The 21,941-nt window shown below is 42.2% G+C and overlaps 1 protein-coding gene across 1 annotated transcript in view; it reads left to right on the top strand.

Moving 5' to 3' along the window:
- The window catches only part of DNAH7 (dynein axonemal heavy chain 7), a 1,812,153-nt gene that overhangs the window by 1,635,498 nt on the left and 154,714 nt on the right, over nucleotides 1-21,941 (top strand). Inside the window, exon 63 of the mRNA XM_086955398.1 lies at nucleotides 18,158-18,261. Within this exon, the coding sequence (XP_086811524.1) occupies nucleotides 18,158-18,261 (104 nt within the window). The remainder of the gene's footprint in view (nucleotides 1-18,157; nucleotides 18,262-21,941) is intronic.

Genomic DNA, 21,941 nt, shown 5'->3' with positions numbered 1-21,941 from the left:
TTCTGCTAGGCCGCATCTTGGATTGACTCAGGATGCTTTGCTGTTTGCTAAATGACCTGTGGTTGCGCAGCACTGTGATCTCTGGTAAGTCTCAAAATGCAATAAAAGGGAGTTAACAGCAAAAGCTGTCTTGCATCCTTAGCACAATCAATCATTGTGTAGCTTGGCAGTCGTTTACACTTCTGGTAGGCTCAGCTACGTGTGCGCATTCATTGAGACCTCCCTCAGCCATAAGCTCTCTATTGTTGTACATTGTTACACACGGTTCCTGGATATTGGAAACACACGGCGGTTTCACAGGATTGCACAAGCCCCTTGTTCGTTTGGCAAAGAGCAAAAGGGAAGTTAAATGTTTCCTGTTCGAATAATTATCGACAACATTTTGTTTATTCAGCTCTGTAAGACAAGGGGCGACGCTGCGGGCATTGCTGTGAACTGGCTCCTTGTCCATGGTGGGAGTTTCAGACAGTCCTGGTACTACAACTTACGGCAATCAGAATGTAGGTTCATGCGTGTACTGTCAAAGTGAGACTTCAAGCCTAGCATGCTGCTATCTATGCTTAGTGAGGTAACAACTGCTCCGTCATCGGGGTTGTTTAACTAAGGTGGAGTCTCTCACGCAGATATTTCTGCATACAGCGGCGAACAAAAGGGATATAAAAAGAAAGTGTCAGGTAACCGCTCCGCCCTGCCCCCTGAGTGAGGTCCCGCATCCCTCGCGCAGATAAAGGCGCCCCAGCCCCCCATTGTTACCGGCTGTTATCGGGACACGTCTGTGAGCCGAAGACGGAGGTGAAAAATGCGGCTGAGTTGTGCGTACGACTGGACAAAGTGCTGTGCTCTTCGTGCGCGCTTGTGTGCATTCTAGCAAGCTGGTGGCCGGCAAGGCAGCGCTTTTTGGAGCAGCTACTAAATGTCTCACAGGAGCACCGCATGCGCTGACTCTAACGGGACCTAAAAAGCACCACTCAGGGTTATCTGGTCGTACAAGACCAGCTAAAAGTCACAAGTTCAGGATGACATCAATGGAGTATGGGCCAAATGCAAGGGACCAAGTTATGCCTGCTGAAAGAGTTATAATAAAATTCCAGTGTGAAGAGTTCCATTTACATTAGAGGGGGCTGTGAGGAGCAGGTAGAGCATTTTGGATGGTCTTTTATGTCACTTGAAGAGCAGGCTGGGTGTTGCGGACAGTCATCCCTAAAGCCAAAGATCCTGTTGGGTGTAGCGAACACTCGCTGTTAGAGCTTCATGTTGGCTGTCACTGCTGGCTGTCGATGCTGTAGTGCGAAGTGCAGATCTCATGTTACCGGCATCACTGGAGCTTTGCATTGGCAGGCAGTGTGGATGTCAAGATCTTGGTGCGAACTTCTCCGTTTGCGTTCGCCAAGAGGCCAAAACATCAGGATATCTCCCTTTCTTGGGAAGCAAGCACTACTGATGCTTCACCAAGTGTACAGGACCTGAAGGGCACTTCTTGGAGATCAGGAAATCACTAGAGCAGAGGTCATCATCAGGGTTTAGGCAAGTCCACTTGCTGGTCCAGTTGCTAGTTACGGCAGCAGGTCAGATGGGCAGATGTGTAGGCCTCTGGACTTTATGTCCCTGTAGCTCAGAACAGGTTGTCAGTCAGCTGACTTTTGGAGTCACTTCAGCCTGGAATGATGGGTGCATTTGCAATCTTCCCTCTCAGGAAGGGGCAGGTGGCAGCAGGGCAGCAAAGTGGTAATCCTTCCTGCAGCAGTACAACACAGCAGTCCTTCTGTGATATACACAGGTACAGAGGTGTACTGAAGAGTTTGGCCTGAGAGTCCACCATTTACATCTGGTGCCCACTTTGAAGTAGGAGAAAGTTCTGAGGTATCCACACCCAGAGGTGTTTGGAATGTCCTGCCTCCCTGCCCAGGCTACACCTTGTTTGGGGACAGAAATTACTAGTGTCAAAACCCTTTGTGCTGCACAGAGCCTATGTGGTTGTGCAAGTGTGGTAGGTGACAGCTCATCCCCCTCATCAAGTTAGGGATGGCCCATCCTGCCAAGACCTGTTCTCCCTATGTCTCACTGTCTGGGAGCAATATACAAAGACCAACAGCCAGCTGAACCTAGTCATGTGACCCAAGATAAAGGCTGCAGGTACCAAATGGTTGGGGCAAGAAAATGCAAACTTTCTAAAAGTAATTTAAGTAATATTGATCTATTAATCCAACACTATATTCAATAGGCAAAAGACATACTAGCCATATAAACAATATGATGAGATGAAACTTACGCATACTTATCAGAATTTTTATTTTTTATTTTGTTATTGCAATATATTTGTATCATGCAAAAGACACTATCTAGAAAGACTACACAAAAAGTAGTATGGACTAGACACTAAGGGCCCAATGTAGGTCGCCAAATAGAGGTTGGTAACGGCCGATTCCGGCCGTTACCGACCGGTATTTGGTTTTTGACATGTAGGGGGCATAAAATGTACCAATTCGGAAAATTTACCGATTCGGTAAAATACCGAATCGGTAAATTTAGATGTAGGTGGCACTGAAAATAGTGCCACAAGCCCTTAAGAATTCGTTATTTACCATCAAATACTATTTGATGGTAAATAACGAATTCCTGTGTACATGCACATCTGTATCTTTAGGGCATGTATGTGTGTCACATGGCACACAAGCCTGAATCAGGGGTGCAACAGGGTGTCAAATTGACACCCTGTCCACCTTGACAAATCGGTAATTTTACCGAATCGGTATTTACCGATTCGGTAATTGCCATTGATTACTATGGGCCTCAAGGCCCCTAGGAATCAATGGCAATTACCGAATCGGTAAATACCGAATTTTAATGATTCGGTAATTTATTCGGTAAAAATACCTACATAGCATTTACCGATTTGCAAATAACGAATCGGTAAAATTCGGTATTTACGAATCGTTAAATGCCATTTACCTACATCTGGCCCTAAATTCCTAACAGACTGTTAATGCGAATATCATCCCTATAGGCTTCCAGGTGAGGAATGTACCTATCATTTTTGTAGATTATGAATTCAAAACTGTTTTCAGTTTTGTATCAAATACATTTTCACATAGTTGTATGGTCTAAAGCATTGAGACAGCATTGAGACACATAGAAAAGTTTTTTTTTTAAATTGCTGAATAGGAACATACATTTCTGGAAGATCAAAGTGTTACTAATGCAAAGGACTGTTTGAAGAAGATAGAGGCCACTGTGACAGAGTTTAAGCAGAATAATATTCTAAAGAACACCAACCAACTCCAGAAAGATATTAGAAAGTACAACAAGGAGCATACCTACCCATATTTAAGAATGGACGTTTACAAGCAAGGCCCTACTAATTTGGGTGGTTTCTATTTTTCTTTTTTTTATTATAACATTTTCTGATACTATCTCAGATCCAGATAGTGTAAGACCAATCAAGGTGGAAGTAATTTTGGTTTTAGTTCGGAGCCATCAACCTCGAATCAGTCTTTTTTAGCACGCACAAGACCAGGGACCTCAATGGGGCAGAGGGAGGAATCCAGGCCAGATGAGGATTGTTCAGTAATCAATATATTTATTGGAAATAATACCTCTGGGAACATTTTGTTTCCCAGTTTCCTGCTTCGCTAGGTTAGGAGCAAAACAAGACAAAGTGCGCCAAAATTGGCTCTTCTGGTCCTGACAGATGCTCACGTAAAGCTTGGTCCCTCTTAGCGGCTAAGCATGAAAACAGACACATTCTCTACCCAGAATTCTCGCAACTCTCCCAGGGAGGGTCAGGCCCCCAAGTGGTCGGTGCAACGTTCCTTTTCTTTTTATAATTGATGATAATAGAGGGTGTGGATGGAACCCACTACCCGAGTATCAAAACAAGAAAAGGTACTTCCTCTGGAAGGGCTAATTAGACCCTATTTGTGGCAGAATAATCCTTGTCCGACCTAGTGGATCAGGGGTATCCGACTGGTCAGATTGTGATGCCCTCACATACCTGGTATGGTGTCTTGCTTCGTCACAGGGTGCTCATTGTCAATCCGGCGCTGCAAACCCGGACGGGCCTTTGGGCTCTTTTTCGGAGAACTGTTGATCTGTTAATGCCATAAGGTGAGTGCACATGAGGAGCTAAGAATAGGGTGGTGATGGGGGTGACATAAAAGAGTCTAAGGGAATCTAGAAAAGTTTCAATCCTGTTGAGATCCCTTGACACACTAAAAACCAGCGATGCTATCTAAGGATGATTATGTACCCTAATAGCTATCATGTGAAAAGAGTACATGTTGCATGCCTTAAATGCCAGAAGGGTCAATTGGCATTTCTTCAGAACCGAGACATTACCTACCATATGTGACAAATAAAACACGCTGAAACAGTTGCAGAACAGTTCGAGAACATAGTCATTCATTCTGAGCAGTACTTATTTGCATGAAGAGTACGGTTTGAGGCGTTTTGAATATACTTATCAGGCATCTCATTTTGGATGGATTTCATAGATTGCATTTGGCAGCATGCGTTTGATATTTTTTAATGTACTCACCCAGGATTCTGGGAGGAAGTGCCCCTTAGGTGAGGCAGAGGGCCGTGGCTCACTTACGGAGAGACTTGTGCACCCAAATAGAGCCAAATAGAGAAAATAGAACCACTGTCAAATATTTGAAAACCCACCATGAATAGAAAGAGGGGAATTCAGTTAAAACACTCATGTGATCTTTGCGGGAGCTGTGCCCTTGGCCTACCCTCCTCAGCTAACCTGTAGGTAAGAGTGAGGGGAAAATGCTTTTTTTAAGTAGAGAGCATCTGTCGGCTGTCCACTACACGCAGCTGTGATCGCTTCCTCCGATTAGGAGGGCTCTGTTTTTTCCAGACAAACTGTCGAACCAGAGCTGTGGGATGGATTCAGGATGGGCGCACGGATTGTGTTTGCTGCCGCGGTGTAACACATTCACAGCGCATGACATCAGTGATGTCAATGTGCGATGTACTGTTGTGCTCGTCAGATCAGGGTGGTAGGAATGTGTGCAAAGTGCCAGTGGCCATCTTAAAGTGGGCGTTCATGTATCGAAGAACCTATTCACAAACTGGTGCACAATTCATGTCTTCAACATTCATTTAACAGACTGGAGATATTTGGTCTGTGTGTTCAAGTTTTTATCAAAAGCTCAACATAGCAAGTCCCCTTTTACTTCGGGATTATGAAGTAGATTTTACTTTGTAATGAGAGGAAGTGTCTGTCTCTTGAGAATTGTAAGGGTGTAGTGGGGGAAGTGGGCCTGCTATCAAGATTGTAATCAGGGTCAAGCCATATTAAAGATTTATATATAGATTATTTATAAGGAGAATTGATGGCGGCTTGTAGAGTGGTTCCCTATGAGGCCATCAGAATGGCTGCTGATGGACGGTTCCCTTGAGGAATAGGGTCAGACTGATTTGCATATGGTCATGTCTGAACTGGGGTGGCAGAGTGAGCTAAAGAATGGTGATGGATTAAACCCAGATCAGTTGACAGGGGTTGAGTGTTTGATTTGCTCAAACGCTCCGTCCATCATCCCCTTTGGTATGTCTTTGTAATACGGCGGTCTGAGTTTAAACCTTAGATGTCGGTCAGAAAGCCTTTGTCCTGCAGTCGGAGGCTTTTCGACTGACATTCAAATCAGGCCCATTGTATCAATTGAAGCAGGATATTAAGAGTCATGGACAGATGCTGACATCCCACTCAAACACCAAAATGTATACTCCTGTTATCTTAAGCTCTCCTTTCAAAATAGCGTTTTGCTGCAAAATTCAAGTTTGACTTTATATCGGCACCTTTAGAGCGTAATCAACAGCCAACAGCCAGACACCCAAGTAATGAAGTGTACTTGTGTGCCTTTTAGATTTGACTTATGACTGACAACAAACGATGACTGTGGTGCTTTATTCTGAAATAAACTCAGATAAAGTTTGCGTTTGCCATAGCCGCAGTCCTGCAGGTGAAATACTAGTGGCTATCAGCAAGTGACAGGGGTGTCTTAGTGTGTTGTCATTATATGTTCATATCAATCAGGACAATTTCGCAGCCAATGCCTGCGTTCCAGATAAGTACTGCTGAAATCAGACATGCAACTTATGGGGATGTGGGCTAATTTCGCCTAATTTCGTCACACATTCCTTGGCTCTTGAACGGTCTCTATATGCATTTGGTGGATGTGCATTGTGACGTGAAAGCAGGTGGAGACTTCATGCACATCAGCAAGCAGCTGTTCTTGGAATGAGTAATCAGCTATTGTTAAATGACTAGGCTCTGAAAGACACATTTTTTATATTAATATTATCATTCACGTTTTTTTTTAAAATTACGAGTCTAGTCAGACCTACAATGTGATTTTCCGCAACCGACTCAAATAGTATCTCTGCTCTTTCAGTCCATTGAGAAAGGAAGCTTCGAGTACCAGAGCTGACCGTCAGTGTCGGCCTTGTGCTCAGCAGTACACCTCTACCTGCTGCGGGAAAAGACATGTATGTTACTGCTTTACCCGGTTAAAGTTAAACAGAGCCCGAGCATCACAAAATGGATGCTGCTGCCACAGACATAAGTCTGACCTCCTGCTGCTGGATGAAACTCCGGCAGGGGAGGCCTGGACAATAGGTTTCCTGTCTAGGGAGGTGCCAGCACATCCCCAGACAGGCAGATATGTATTGGGACAGGGAGGCCTGCATCAGCAGATGCTTTTTGAGACACTGCCTGGGGCACACAAGGTGCTCCATGCATAGCCCGGTTCAAACCAGTTGCTGGGGCACTCCAGCCCCGCTCTGGCGCAAAACTAGACAAAAGGAAAGGGGTGTAACCACCCCCTTCCCAGGTCCACCCATAGGAGGGACCTAGGCAGGTAATCCAGCCCCTTAGCTTAGTATAAGTATAGGAGCTGTGTCCCCAGGACTTTAGATTATCCTGGAAAGAAATTTTGATACAGAACTCTTAGACCTTCGACTTTCTATTCTGACTAGAAGACAGAAGACATCTCCCTTGTGGTCAAGGAGTGACCACCCTGTGCAAGTAACCAGTAACTTGCCGTCTGCTTTGTCGACTCTCCCACCGGAACCCGAAGATTTAGCGACACAGGAACTAGACTCTCAGACTTCTCTAACTCTGACCCATATCCACAGCAAAGCTGAATCCCGTGGCGGACATGAGAGACGTGGGACCGGACACCCTGGACATCCTGCATTTTGCTAACTGCTCGACTACCGAGGTACCCTTGCAGTTGTGCATTGGGGTACAAGAAGCCCCAGACCCGAGCACCAATTGCACCGAAGCTCAGCCCTCCACACTCCACGAGTGCCGCGTGGGACCTGCGCTTGCATTTCAGCTTGATGCGTCTTCCCGGTTCCTTGCCCGTTGGCTAGTGAGCCCCCTGAAGACTTTTCTTTTGAACTAAACTGCTTTCCTGGTTGCTCCAGGCTAGCTCCAGCTTCGCTTTAAAGGAGAAGCGCCACATACCTTGCTGATCTGCAACAGAGCCAATCTCGACATCCTGCGTGGGTTGCGGTTGCCAAACCTGGTTGGGTCCAATCTGCATACCCACACCGCAGTCAACTAGATCCTTTGTGGGACAGCTCGAATCCAGCGTCTGGTCATCGTCGATGCCTCCTGGACCTCGTGGCTGAAGAGACAAACTCGCCTTCAAGCGCGCGACATCGCCTGGTTCCTTCCTGGTCACTGGCTAGTGACCCAGACTCTGTCCCCTCTGCTTTCAGGTTCTTCACATCGCCGATCCACCCTTGGATCCACCCGGACACTTTTCCTCTGGTCGCCTGCAGCACTTCTTTGCAGGTCTCCATAGAAAACGACGACAAAACCCGACATGAAGACACCTATGCACCCGGCTTCCCTTGGTGAGGTAACACGAGTACTCCTGTGCACCCGTGGGTCTTGACTCTCGAAGTGTCCTAGTTTAAAAGTGTTCCATCCTAGTCCATCCGGAAGTGTCCTTAAACAGTAACTTTGTTATGGCCGGGATACCCGCCACCCCTTCCCAACACCAATTCCCAATGGGAGAAGACAGACACAGGTTTGAACTTTTGGAAGTCGGGGGGGAGTTACCCCCCCGGCCGTATTTATTAAAATATGAAACAAAATTTAAAACATTAAATAAAAGTTTCATGAATTATGTACAATTTTACATGTATTACATTTCGATGAAGACATGTTCTTTGGCTAACCTTAACAGATCTCTAATACAAAGGTTTCCTAGCCGAGTCTAGCATCCTGAAAATGCATGCATTCTAAATTAAAATTGTACATCCTAGCATTAAGGGCCAACGGCAAGGTCTTAACCGGTGTCAGATCCCTACTACCAAAATCCCGCCCTCACGGTGTGAGTGGCGCATGCGCATAGGACTTTACCCTCATTGCCAACTGTAACTTCCCTTGTCGTGGGGGCCCCCTTTTCACTCGACGCCATCTTAAAGGTCGTCCGAGTTCCCGTGTGAGGTATCTGTAGGAAGGACAGCGTGGACTCCCCCCCCCCTTCCCCACACTCTCTATCCGCTGTCGCGGATATCCGGCCCCCAGGAAATTCGTAGGAGGGGCATCTAGCCGCCTCCCCCTGGGAGGGGCCTATGGCCGTCTCCCCCTAGGCGACCCATCCTTAGTGGGTGCCGCCTCCCCGTGGAAGGGGCCAATGGCCGCCTCCCCCCGGGCGCTCCCATCCATTCTGGGTGGCGCCCCCCTCTAGGGACCTTGAAATTACTGCTCACCGATCATGACCTTACCGCCCGACCAAAAAATAAATACGATAGTTTGTTTTACCTACTAAGGGAAGAAAAAATTCTGACATAGCCTTGATGAGTCATCAACTTCACTTTTCAACAAAGGGAAACATTATCCTAAAAGCAGAAGCCACATCATTATATGAAACATTCCCTCACTTCTCTACAAAGGAAAAAAGACCTATACATTTCTTTCTAATCAAGCTTTATTTAAGCAAACATTGCCATAGGGGCTGGTGGGTTGGTCAAAATTGCCGCTTGTTCCGTCGAGGGCTCACGAGCAACAAGTTGGTGTAGCCTTCAGAGCACAGGAACAAGAGGACGCTTCTTCGGATTCCCGCTCTATTTATCCGTCTGCGGGAGGGCGAGGACCCTCCTCCGGTACGCCTACTGGGCGTGGTCTTCCGTGCGGGTGTCTAGGACAACCCCTCCAGGGCGGGAAAGGGCGCGCCCCGGCTACGCCACTTCGGGCATACCAGCCGAGCCACGCCTCCCGCCCAAAATGGTTTCCCGGGGGGATCGGGGCACCCAACCATACGTTCGGGGGGACCGAGTGGTCGCCCCTTTCCAAACTTCTTTGTTTCCCATTATAAGTCAAGGGTAACTCGCGACTGTGTTTAGACACTGCACGCGTCTCCCGTGGGCCTCCTACTTCCTAACCTTTGGTTGTTTAGTGTAGTCCCAGCGATTCTACAGGCCCTAGGCCTGCTGTTTAACTCTCAAGTGGTTGTAATACCACTTCCTTAGTATATGGTTCGTGAGGCCCCTAGGGCATAACTGTATATGTACAACTTATCGTATGCTAATTGAGTAACTTGTGATGTACCTCTGACCTCATAAAGAGTGCAGAGGGGTTGTGTTAGAAATAAATATATACATATATTTGATATATACCTTGTGTAGTGTCCTTTCATTTGGTACTCAAGGAATTATAATTGGTAAAACAGGTAGCTTCACATGCTCTCTGAAGTCTTGGCCAATGACTGCTGGTCCATGCTACCACTAGGATAGCTTGTCTATAAGGTTGACTTTACAACCACCATAAATAAGGGTCGATTAGACTGGTGCAAGGTGCCCACTAGAATAGTGGACATCATATGCCAGGCTAACTTCTCACATGACAGACCACCTTCCCCACCTGTTGTTTATTTACAGGAAGTTCCTCTCGGTTGGCGTTAGCCACAAGTGACCGAAATGGAAACCCTTAAATCACACAATGTGCGCATGGCGTACTCATTTGTACACAACCTACGTGTTAAATGAATAACGGCTCTGCTTTGCTCCCCCAGAAGCAAATTGAAGCCATGGAATACATGACAAAGGAATTTCAGAAGCTACAAATAGGCATCTGTAATCAAAGTCATGCAGTGGGAGTTGAAGCCACTGCTCTGTAGCTTGTTTGCATCATTGTGAACATACTGACCACTGCCTCTAGGCTTACAAGTGCTTCAGAGCACACAAAGCTATAATGTGTAGAGAATCTACAACAACTTTAAGTAACTGTAATTTCTTTGATGACTCTCGGTGTCAGCATGTAAACTTAGCAGCCGTTTTGGAAAAAGTTGTTGCTTTTGCATTAGTCCTTTATTTTGAACGCTTTCATGGGCACGATGCACTGTAATGGAAATTAGAACATTTAGGGCCTCATTACAATGGCAGTCGGACAAGCATTCAACGGCCTTCATAGCGGGATGGAGATCAGCCAACAAGTAGTTAGCAGCTCCACCCTGCATATTATGATGTGACTGCAGTGTAGGCGGTCGGAAACATGCATTTTACTATTGCAGCTTATGCTGCAGGCCAGAGAAGGGCCACAGTAGTAAAAGGACTGTTTTTAAACATTCATGCACCGTGTCCCAGGCACCATGTGGTGCCTGGCACATGGTGCATGGAAGTTTGGCCATATAGCAGAGGCCCACGGGGACATGGGCCCTGCATGGGGCCCTCAAAATCCCTTCAGACAACCTCCCAATGGAGGTGGAACTGCCACTAAAAGGCTGTGGGAAATAGACATCGTAATCCCTATGGGAGTGCCTGCGCAGGCACCGCCTCCATTGTAGGAATAACTGTCCGGCCACCATCCTGATGGGCTCCTTGAGCCTGTCGGAGACGGCCGTCTTTCTCTCCGCCCACTGCACTCTGACCACCGGTATCATAATCCAGCAGTCATACCTTTTCTTTGGTTGTTGGGCGGACCGCCACCGACGGCCTGTCGGTGGCGATCCACCAGACATCCTAATGAGACCCTAACTGTTGAATGTTTATAACTATAATGCCGCTTTAATGTTTTGCAGTGTTTGCTCTTTTGAGGTGATTTAAAATGTTCTGCTCTTCTTTGCAGCCACTCTGTCCTCGTGTGTCTCTGCTGATGACGAAAATTATTGTGTGTTAGGTCAGCTATTTAAGTGTGTGCTTAAGGCTCTTAGTTCATAATGGGTTTAAGTGGCCTTTTTTCGTAGGATATTTATGTCTGAAACCATGCTGGTGGGCTATCACCACTCCCAGAACACCAAGGAGAACTCTTTAGAGCACCAGTATGCATTGCAGCGGAATACTTCTTATGTACAAAAATAAACATTTGCAAATCAATAAAAATAAAAAGTAAAAAAAATAAAAAATGAATACAGAGATTACACAGCAACGTACTTATTTTTATGTGGACAGGAACATGTGCAGAGATGAAATATAGTCACTCAAATTGACTATAGAGCCAATTGGTGAAGTGGGCTGACTCACCACCCCATCCTGTAAGCTGTAGTGGGCAGAAGCTAAATCTGACTGGCAGCTAGTTGTAGTACGGTTCACTGACAAAATATCAAACCTTGAAATATTGTCCTACAAAAATATTGTGACAAAAATATCATCATCCTATAATTATATTGTAAATGACAAAAATAGAGGATTAAAAATATAATTGTCACTATCTTTGTACAAAATATGGTTTTAAAAAATATGTATATATAAATATTAAGCATTATATATATTAAAAAGTAACAGTAATATATCACACATTAAATATAATTAGTTTTAAAATAAATATAACTATTAAACTTATTCACAAAAATAAAACACATATATTTAATTATATATATAATTAAAACACTGATTAAATGAATATTTTCAATTTATAATATAATTTTATATATTTTTTTAAATGTAGTAATACAACAAATATATATATGTATATATTTATATGTATACACAATATACCCAACAATGTACAAAACATTCCCAAAAAAGTAAACAGCATACAAAAATACAATTTGCAAAAAAAGTGCATTTTAAAAACAATAATTATCATAATATACTTTTCAATACACAAAAAGTCATATAAATGTAAACAAAATAGAATAAACTATAAAAGTATACAAATAATACATATGCTATTCCCACTCCAATTTATGTAACAGTAGTGAAAACATTGGACTCCGGAAGGGTAAAATGCACTATTCCAACTCAACAGTAAAAAAAAGTGTGGATTAGGTAGGGGTAAAAATTACTATTCCCACGTGACGCAGTGCAACAATGGGGCAGTTCTTGGATTACATAGGGGTAAAATGTACTATTCCCACTCCAGTCAGTACAACAGTATGGAAAGTGTTGCGATTGCGGAGGGTTAAAATGTAGTGTTCCTACTCCAGACAATACAACAGTAGGGAAAGTGTTGGATTGTGAAGGGGTAAAATGTACTATTCCTACTCCAAACATTACAAAAAGTAGGGAAAGAGTTGGATTGCTGAGGGGTAAAATGTACTATTCCCACTCCAGTTAGTCCAACAGTAAAGAAAGTGTAGGATTGCTGAGAGGTAATCTTTACTATTCCCCCTCCAGTCAATGCCACATTTGGGAAGGTGTTGGGTTGCAAAGGAATACATATACTCCTCCCACTGCACTCTATGCAACATTAGAAACAGACTAATTCAATTCAAGAAAATAAAATATTAGCAAAACTATACTAGATACAATAAATATCAATATTTAAATAAATAAATCTATATATATTATTTAAAAATAAACAAATTACATATTATTATAATATTTAATACATGTCATAAATGTATGCAAATATTATTATGATTTAAATACCAAACTAAAACATCAACAAATAAATACTATTATTTACAATTAGAAAGGAGGAAACAATTAACACATACAATAATAAATAACATAAATCAGAGACTATTAACTATTTTTAAGTTTATTACTTGAATACCTTTGTTCTATACCTCTACAAACTACTACACACCACTCATCAACATTTTCTCTTTATATTAAATGTACACATTTACATAATTAATTTTCAATTACATTATTAATAATAAATAAATAGTAAAATAATTATATTTAATTACATTCTCAGCATTTATCCAGTCAAAACTAAAAACCCACACCTAATATTAATTTTTTTTTAAATTACATAATTTGCATAATTATCAAGTAAACAATTAATAATAATTAACTAATAACACATTAATTATATTTAATTAACTGCCCACACTTTACCCCTACAAATACAAGTCACACTTAATCTATAACTTAAACAATATCATAATTACACAATTTGCATAATTAGTTATCAATTGAATATTTATTATAAATTGACAAGAATTATCATGATCATTTTCCTACACACCCTTTACCCATACAAAAACCCCAACACCCCAAAATAATAGAAATGGTCTATTACACAATTTACATACTTATCAATGTAATAATTGATTATAATGAATATGTTTTAATTATTTATAATTCATTTACTTCTCACCCTACACACCGACAAAACCCACAACCAGCACATGTATCTTCAAAGAAATATTACAAAATTAACATAAATAATTATCAATTAAATCATTAATAATTAAAAATAAATTATTTAATTATAAATAATTTCCTTCCCATCCTATGCCCCTACAAAACACACAACCCACACCTCAAACTTAACTTTAAAACATTTTATTTACAGAATATACATACAAAATTATAAGTTAAATAATTAATGATAATTAAAATAGGATTATTGAATATTTATAATTAATCTACGTGCCATCCTATATTCCTACAAAACCCACAACCCACACCTTAAACTTAACTTTAGAAAAGAAATTATACAATTAACAGAAATAATTATCAATTAAATAATTGATATTAATTCAAATTAATTAATTCATTCTAATTAATTTACTTCCCACTCTGTACCCCTATAAACCCCACAACCCGCTATGGTACCAACAATGAAAAACATGATTACATTAAATTTTAAAATGACTAAAAATGTACACGCTATATTAAAAAACATCAATATTACTTACCTAAAATCGATATTTTTGTCAAGGATATTCTTGCTGATGATATTTCTGTCAATTAAAGAAAACAGTGGTCCTAAGCAGTTTCAGAAATATAGGGCAATGATATATAGACCATAATAGGCTGCATATAGGAGCCGGACAAGGAGTTTATTTTGAAAACAATCATGGAATTATAACATCTCAATACATGAACAACAATTCCTATACGTAGGGCACAGTCCTGAACCATACTCAGAAAAGAAAACACAGTGGAAAAAGGAGGATAGTTTGGTGAGCGAGAAGAAAATTTTTCAGGCAAAAGAAGAGTGAGCAATCTGGACACTTTTTAGATCAGTGTTAGAAGTGTTTGCCAGAGTAGTACATACAAAAAATAATACACATTGGTTTAACTGTATGACTACTTTAAAAGGTTGACGTTTCGATCTCGCGCAATAATTGCAATTGGATCATCATCAGGACTTGCCAAAATTATTATGCCTGGGAAAAACAATAATACACCTCGATGGTGCGGGCTCTATAACTCAGGGTAGAGTAAGTGTCCACTGTGGGTAGTGAGTGTTCTCAGAACGGGCTTGGGGCTTGGTTCAGTTAGTTGAGCAACCATCATACGTTAACTGTGGGGTTTACAGGTTTTTGGACGGAAGTTTGCACGAATTGTACGAGGAGGAATACCCCTATTGCTAATCTCTGTAAATCACATTGACATCGCTGAAATTATTAGAGAGGATTCTATAAATCGTTTCTATGTAAAGTTGTTATATTGGAATAACACTGTAAATCTGTAATCATTTATAGTATCCACACCACTGTAACTAAAATCTATTGACGTGAAAACAGCCCCACTTGATGAATCAATGGGATTGGTAGTTATTGAATTATACAATGGAGCTTCTAACAACTGTTACACAAATGCACGAATTGCAGGCAGGATTGAGTAGTTTCGGAATGTCGGCTGCGGTCTTTGACGATACTTGGATCCGCAGGGCAGTAGAGCAATGTCAATTGATACTGGGCGAGCGGGAGCTTACAGCCACATCTGGTCTGTTGCTGATGATATTTCTGTATCACAATATTTGCAATTCAATATTTATGTAGGTGGCTATTAAAATTTCAATATTTTGTTTGAATATCGTACAGACCATTGGAGAAGACCACTGACCAAAAGCCCCTCTACACATATATACACCTATGTATTTTGTATTCATAGATTTGTCTGAAAATAGAAGTCTGGTGAGACCGCTAAAGTTGTTTCTAGGCTAGACCTAAAAAGATTAATGCTTGCCCTAATCTTGATTAGAAGAAATTCAGAGGTTAAATGAGAGTATATAAATAGCAAAATGCTCTAACACAGAGCAATATATTAGGGGGCTGCAGATAGACCTGCAGAGGCATTTGTGTTACTATTTTTTACACTTGCTCCCTTAATAAAAAGAAGCCAATAACTTGGTCATCAGGAAATGAAAATTCATTCTTGTTAGGATCGCATTACAAAAACTCTTAGTTAACCAGGTCAAATGACTTCTCTGAATCCATCTGTTTAATGGCTGTCAATATCTTTTGTCAAGAAAAACGGTTTTCACAGCCAAATATGTACGAGGTGGAATACCCCTATTGCTAATCTCTGTAAATCACATTGACATCGCTGAAATTATTAGAGAGGATTCTATAAATCGTTTGTATGTAAAGTTGTTATATTGGAATAACACTGTAAATCTGTAATCATTTATAGTATCCACACCACTGTAACTAAAATCTATTGACTTGAAAACAGCCCCACTTGATGAATCAATGGGATTGGTAGTTATTGAATTATACAATGGAGCTTCTAACAACTGTTACACAATGGTCAAAAGAGATAGAAATTACACTAAGGGGAATATTAAGGGGCATATTTACGAGCACCTTTGCATAGCTGTTGCACTCTGTCTAATGTAGAGCAAGAGCGACGCAATTGAAAAAGTAGATTTATGAAGCCATGAAAGGCCACCTTCCGTGGCTTCATACATCTTGAGAACGCAGCGTAAATCACCAGGCGTTTCCATTAGTGTTGTTTGGATGTTTCCACGCAGCATGAATTTTGATGGATTTTTCTGCATTTCCAGATTTAAAAGAACAGATAAAACTAGGAATGCGCCCAAAAAATACTCCTCCCCAAGAGAGGCGTAGCGAGGAGAAATTTGTTTATTCCTCTCAAGATTGTTTATGTAATGCACGCACCTTGTTGTCTCAGAAGTATCCTGGATTCACGATGCTTAACACCTTGTCTCCCCCTCGTCACCCCCAGGGTGCCAGGAAGAGGCACTAACACCCGACAAGTAACCAAGGGGAACACAGGGGAACAAAACAAGGGTACGAAAAGGGAACGAAAAATGGCGCTCCACACTCCTCTTCCGCTTCAGATGAGGTTTTCTCTTCTGGTAGTGGCACTGCAGTAATAGACAAGAACAATTAGTGCAAACTATCCCCTCCCTTGTTGTTCCCAAAATATGGAGAGTGAGGTAAAAGTGTTTGTACCTTGTGAAATGTGGAGAATGCCTATAAAACCGCAAACATAGGAAAAGTACTGGAATGCTGAAGGTATGACTGGTTTACTACTAGTCAATGCATCTGTAGTTCAAATAACCTCATGAATGGTGCACAAAAATAATACATTTATCGTATCTCTAGTTCTTGTGTCACTCACCAGTTCTATGGTCTGAATACGCTAAAACAAAAAACTCCTTAACCTAATAATAAGCTTAGGTCATAAGAACTCCAGATACACCACAATACTATGTGGCAATCAGCAATAGGAAAAGCGCCGACACTAAACCACTCAATACCGAAGACTACCGCTAAGATTCGCAGCAGAAATCCAATTCCACACGGTGAGCGCAAAAACAAAGAATACAATCAAACATTAGAAGCAAGCCGCTCCTGCTAACTTACGGACTCCAGAAATGAGCATTCGATAGCCTAACGGACCAAGAACGCCAACACGAACACCTAGCTCCTCGGACGCCACACAAAGACCCGGAACGAATAAGGGACTCTCATTGGCTAAACGCGAAGCGTTTCCTGTGAGTTTGGGGCGGGCTTAAGGCTACAACACTTCTCTCCCACGCATGCGCGCATGCTCCAAAGCCTGTATTTTCCTTTTTTCCAACCAAGGTCAACCACGTATTGCTTCCGCGGACCCGACAAGCATGACAGTTTATGTGCAGGATGTTGTGCCTTCCTGCACAAAAACAATCCTGCATGCGCCCATGGTGCAAGGGAGCCTGTATTGGTGTTAGGCAGCATATTGTAAACCAGCGCAGGGGAAAGGACAGGAATATGCTGTATTGCTTTAAATACAGCGCAGTCCTGCCCTTTCCCAGTGACACAACGCAGTAAGGTGACTTTCTGCGCTGCGCCACTTTTTCATAAATAAGGCCCCAAGTTTTATAGACTGGTATAGACCTAATGGGAAGCACATGTATGTATATAGGGGATTAACTTGCAGTAGGTGCATTATAATTGCATGTTGCATTTGTACTATTCTCCACAAAATCATTTAATTCAAGTATTTCTGATAAATGTTCACTGTGCCTGATCAACAGTATGAGGATCTAGAATCATGTTGTGGTTATGCCCCAATTTGGGAACATATCAGATTTGGGGTATACAACTGGATTTATCTTCAAAAACACTATTATTTGGGTTAGGTCAGAAGTGATAAACATTGCAATAGGTACATGCAAGCTGATTTTTATATCAGTGCTGGTGGCTTGGTCATTGATTATGCAAGGCTGATAATCTTGCAAGGCCCCCAGTTTATTGTAATGAGGTATGTTGATTGTCTGGAATTGTGTTATGTGATAAGGAATAATGGGACTCATACATTTGTGAAACTATATACTCTATTATTTTATTATGTTAAAAAACAATATGTACTTTGTATCTTTGTAATCCTTTTTTAATATGCAATTTTTTTTTCGCCATGCAACTGATCGATTTTTCTTCAATAACATTTTAATTTAAGAAGCAGTTTAATTTCAGGGATATTTCGTTAAGAGTGTTAACATTCAGTAAAACAAATTACATCCCATCCGTTATTGAAAATAAATGCATTTTATTTATTATAGGTGTCTATGTCCGAGGATTGTTTCTAGATGGTGCACGGTGGGATAGGAAAACCAAAAAACTAGGAGAATCATATCCTAAGATTCTTTACGATCCGGTGCCTGTGGTCAGTATTTCTAATTTTCTAAATGTACATAGTTAAAAGCTGGACAATGTCAAAATGTAGAAACAAAACTGTGCATACTGTGGTGATTTGAGTCGGCAGAAATGTGCCCCATAATTTTATAAAATGTTTGGGTACCCAGAAATGAAGGGGGCATGACGTATTTCACTGTTACCTTTGATACAGTCTCGACCTATGTATATAAGAAGTATCTTGACGTAGAGAGTTAATATGAAGATCATTGGTGCTTCTAAATAATTGTATTTTATATAGCGCTTACTACCTCTGACGAGGCATTGAAAATCAATTATCTTTTGCATTCCTCTCAGCACTAAACTCATTGGTGCGGTATTGGATGCCTTTATATATGCTGATGGTGATGACTGCCACCTAAATGTGATATTTTCATGTTTTCTATTGTGCACCGGGGCAAGCATAGTTTGCTTAACATTGTGTGGACCAATCCATATTTTGTCCTGATGATGGCCCTGGAAAAGTGTTAAACTGGACAAAAACGTTGACTCCAGCTTCAAAGAGGCCACTCCGGAAAAAACAACAAATCTGTGCACCCCCCTGGACTGTTCTTTGGGGAACACTGTTTAGGCATGTCATACATCTTAGGGCCTCATTATGATGTTGGTCGGGAAGCATTGCGATCGACTCTTTGTGGGAATTGTTTCCGGCCGACTCGAGTTCGGGGAGTCCGACCTTCCGAATACGAAGTTTCTGAACATCGCTCGGTTGGACTCCCATTGACTTCAATGTGAGCAATTGTTCTAACCGACAACACAGTTGCCCTTTGAAAAATGGGTTGATTGTGGAAAACGTTGCACCCTGTAGCGGGCACCCCATGGTTCCTGCCACACTGGGTGTAAAGAGGGATCCCATGGGTACCCTCACGGGCCCCTACCAGAAGCATCCCGGTGAAGGGGGCCTGCTAGGGGCCCCAAAGTCAGTCCCCGACAGGCATTTCGTGTCAGACAGCCCAATCTGAAAAGGATATCGTAATACGTTGGTCGGCAACACGGTCCATAGATATGTAGGATCAGCTCCGACTGACTCGGAGTCTCAGAATGCCGGTTGGAACTGAGTCAGACAGACAAAACTGTTACCTTTCCATCATAATTGGTCAGTCAGAAATGTTTCTGAGTCGGTTGGAAACATAGGTTCCAACACAGGTTAGGAAAATCCAAATGCCGTTTGGAGCCTTTCCGACCGACATCGTAATGAGGCCCTTAATGTCTTGTCTGATCTTGAGTCTGTATTAAAATGTTATATGTGATATGCTACCTGCACTGAGGTGGGGTCTGTTTTGTTTTTCTATAAATTTGTTTATATAAACAATGCTTTAATATAATAGGTAATCCTGAAGTTAATCTCCCCCCTTCCTCCTTGTTTTAGGTACTTTTACCTGTATACTCCATTAACACTTAAGGACAGAGTACTGCCAACTGGCCTGGTTCAATATATCCATAATAAATATTTTTGCCGAACCGAGCCCAAGGGGGATTTTGCTTGTTTATTGTGATTTACACCAGGCCCTTGAATAACCCCTATCTCTGTGTTGAACAGGAGTTCAGGATGCTGTCCTTAGCTCAGGCTTCTCTGGCATTTGAAGGGAAAAACCGGGTAACTACATCTGCGGGACATGTACTTTCATATTCCAATCCTTCAGGCACAGAGGAAATACATGAGTTTTGTAGTGGGTTCTACTCATGATCAAATTATTGTATTGCTATTTTGGCCTGACTTCAGCATTTCGAGGCTTCATAAAAGTGATGGGGTAGTAGTAGCATATCTCAGCCGGCAAGTAATAAATGATATATCAGTGTTAGAAATGGAGTCTTTACATAGCAGAGGTAGGCATCATGTCCAAGTAGGTAGAACCACTCTAGTCAGGGTAAGATAAATACAGCCTAAAATATAACCTGTGCTCACCCTCTGGTAATTTGGCACAGAGCAGTCATGCTCATCTTAAGAGGTAATCTGTAAAGTATTTGTGAAAAACACAGTAACAGACCCCAAACTGGTTTAGAAAAATAGACATTACTTTCATGAAGAAATCAAGGCCAAAAAGATCAAAATCCAATCAATAGAAGTTGAGTTATGAATTTCTAAAAATGCGGGAGTAGAATCGGCGCAGTACACTCAGAACCACCGTAACAGACCTTGAACCATCTCTTTGGAACCAGCGCTCCACCGTCAGTGGGTGGAGAAGACCAACGCATCGTCCCTCCAGCATGGATTAACCCGGTGCATCATCTTCAGACCCGGCACTTTGCTCACCATACCTGAAGCGCCGCCACCAGTGCATGAAGAAAATTGACTCATCACCATGACTGCGGGCCTGAAATCCACACAATGCTGGTCCGACCCCTGCATTTAACTGCTGTGACCAGGATCAAGATACTCTGTTTACCCTCCCGGTTTGGCTCTTGTTCCAGGCCTGCGTTCCATTGTGGTGACCTGAACTTTTGACTTTGCCCCGGCCCAGTGCAACCAGATAACCCACAAAAGAGCTTACTGCTTCTAAGTGCCTGAAGAACAAGTTACTTACCTTCGGTAGCGCTTTTTCTGATGGATACAATTGCCTGTGGATTACTCATATTTTGAATTACCCCCGCACCAGCATTCCACAGAAACTTTTTCCTAACTCTCTCACGTCGACGAGGACTTCACAATGACACGGCTCCGCTCTTGACTCCGTATAACATATCGGAGCCATAAGATGACCTCGTCTGCGTTCTGATGTCAGTTCCCATTTTCCACGCCGTCTACGTGTAATGGTTTTTTCTGAGACTCTTTATTGTCTTCATATTACTTTGTTTCTTCTTCCTCCCTTTGTGTAGCAGTGCAATGGCTACACTGAAAAAGTCAGGATTCAAGCCTTGCAAGATGATTGTCTTTGGTGCCTGTCGTCAGAACACGACGTCAAAGGATGTTTGTTCTATAGAAGGATTTATTTATTTATTTTTGCTATTTATACAGCGCTAACAAATGCCCGTAGGCGTCTTGGCGCTAGGAACTGTTCATGGAGTCTCCAGGAGGCCAGATCGGGCGCTTATTTTTGACCAAATAGCCAGGTCTTTATTTTTCTGCGAAATTGCATCAGGGACGGGCTCTCTCTGATGGCTACTGGCAGCGAGTTCCTCAGTTTAGGAGCGGCCACCAATAAGCGTCAATCACCACAAGTGATTGTTTTGGTGCGTGGTACCAACAGAAGGTTGAGATTGTTAGATCGAAGTGAACTAGTGGACAAGTGTGGTCTAAGATGGGCTTTCAGGAAATGCGGGCCTTGGTTGTGCAGTGCTTTGTATACTATTCAAAGCGTTTTGAACTTAATCCTATTCCGGATTTTGAGCCAGTGGAGGTCATTTATGGTCTGCGAAATCGGCATAAACTTCGGGGTTCCGGAAAGGAGACAGGCTGCAGCATTCTGGATTGTTTGCAGTTTATTGGTCACTCTGGCTTGGGCATTTATAAATAAGCCGTTACAGTAGTCAAGGGAGGATAGCACCAGGGAACTTACCAGTGTCTTGCATGCTGCAACTGGCAGGAATGGCATGATTTTCTTAATCAGCCTAAGTTTAGGGTGGGCGGTGGCGGCTGTTTTATTTCCATGAGCCATAAATTTCAGGTTCTCATCAAAAGTCACTCCAAGATTTCTGACAGTAGGGACCGGT

This window comes from Lissotriton vulgaris, chromosome 2_1, assembly GCF_964263255.1.
Source record: "Lissotriton vulgaris chromosome 2_1, aLisVul1.2, whole genome shotgun sequence".
In the NCBI taxonomy this organism is placed as follows: Eukaryota; Metazoa; Chordata; class Amphibia; order Caudata; family Salamandridae; genus Lissotriton; species Lissotriton vulgaris.
Note: the sequence above shows the minus strand (reverse complement) of the source record. Positions and strands in the feature narration are given on the sequence as shown.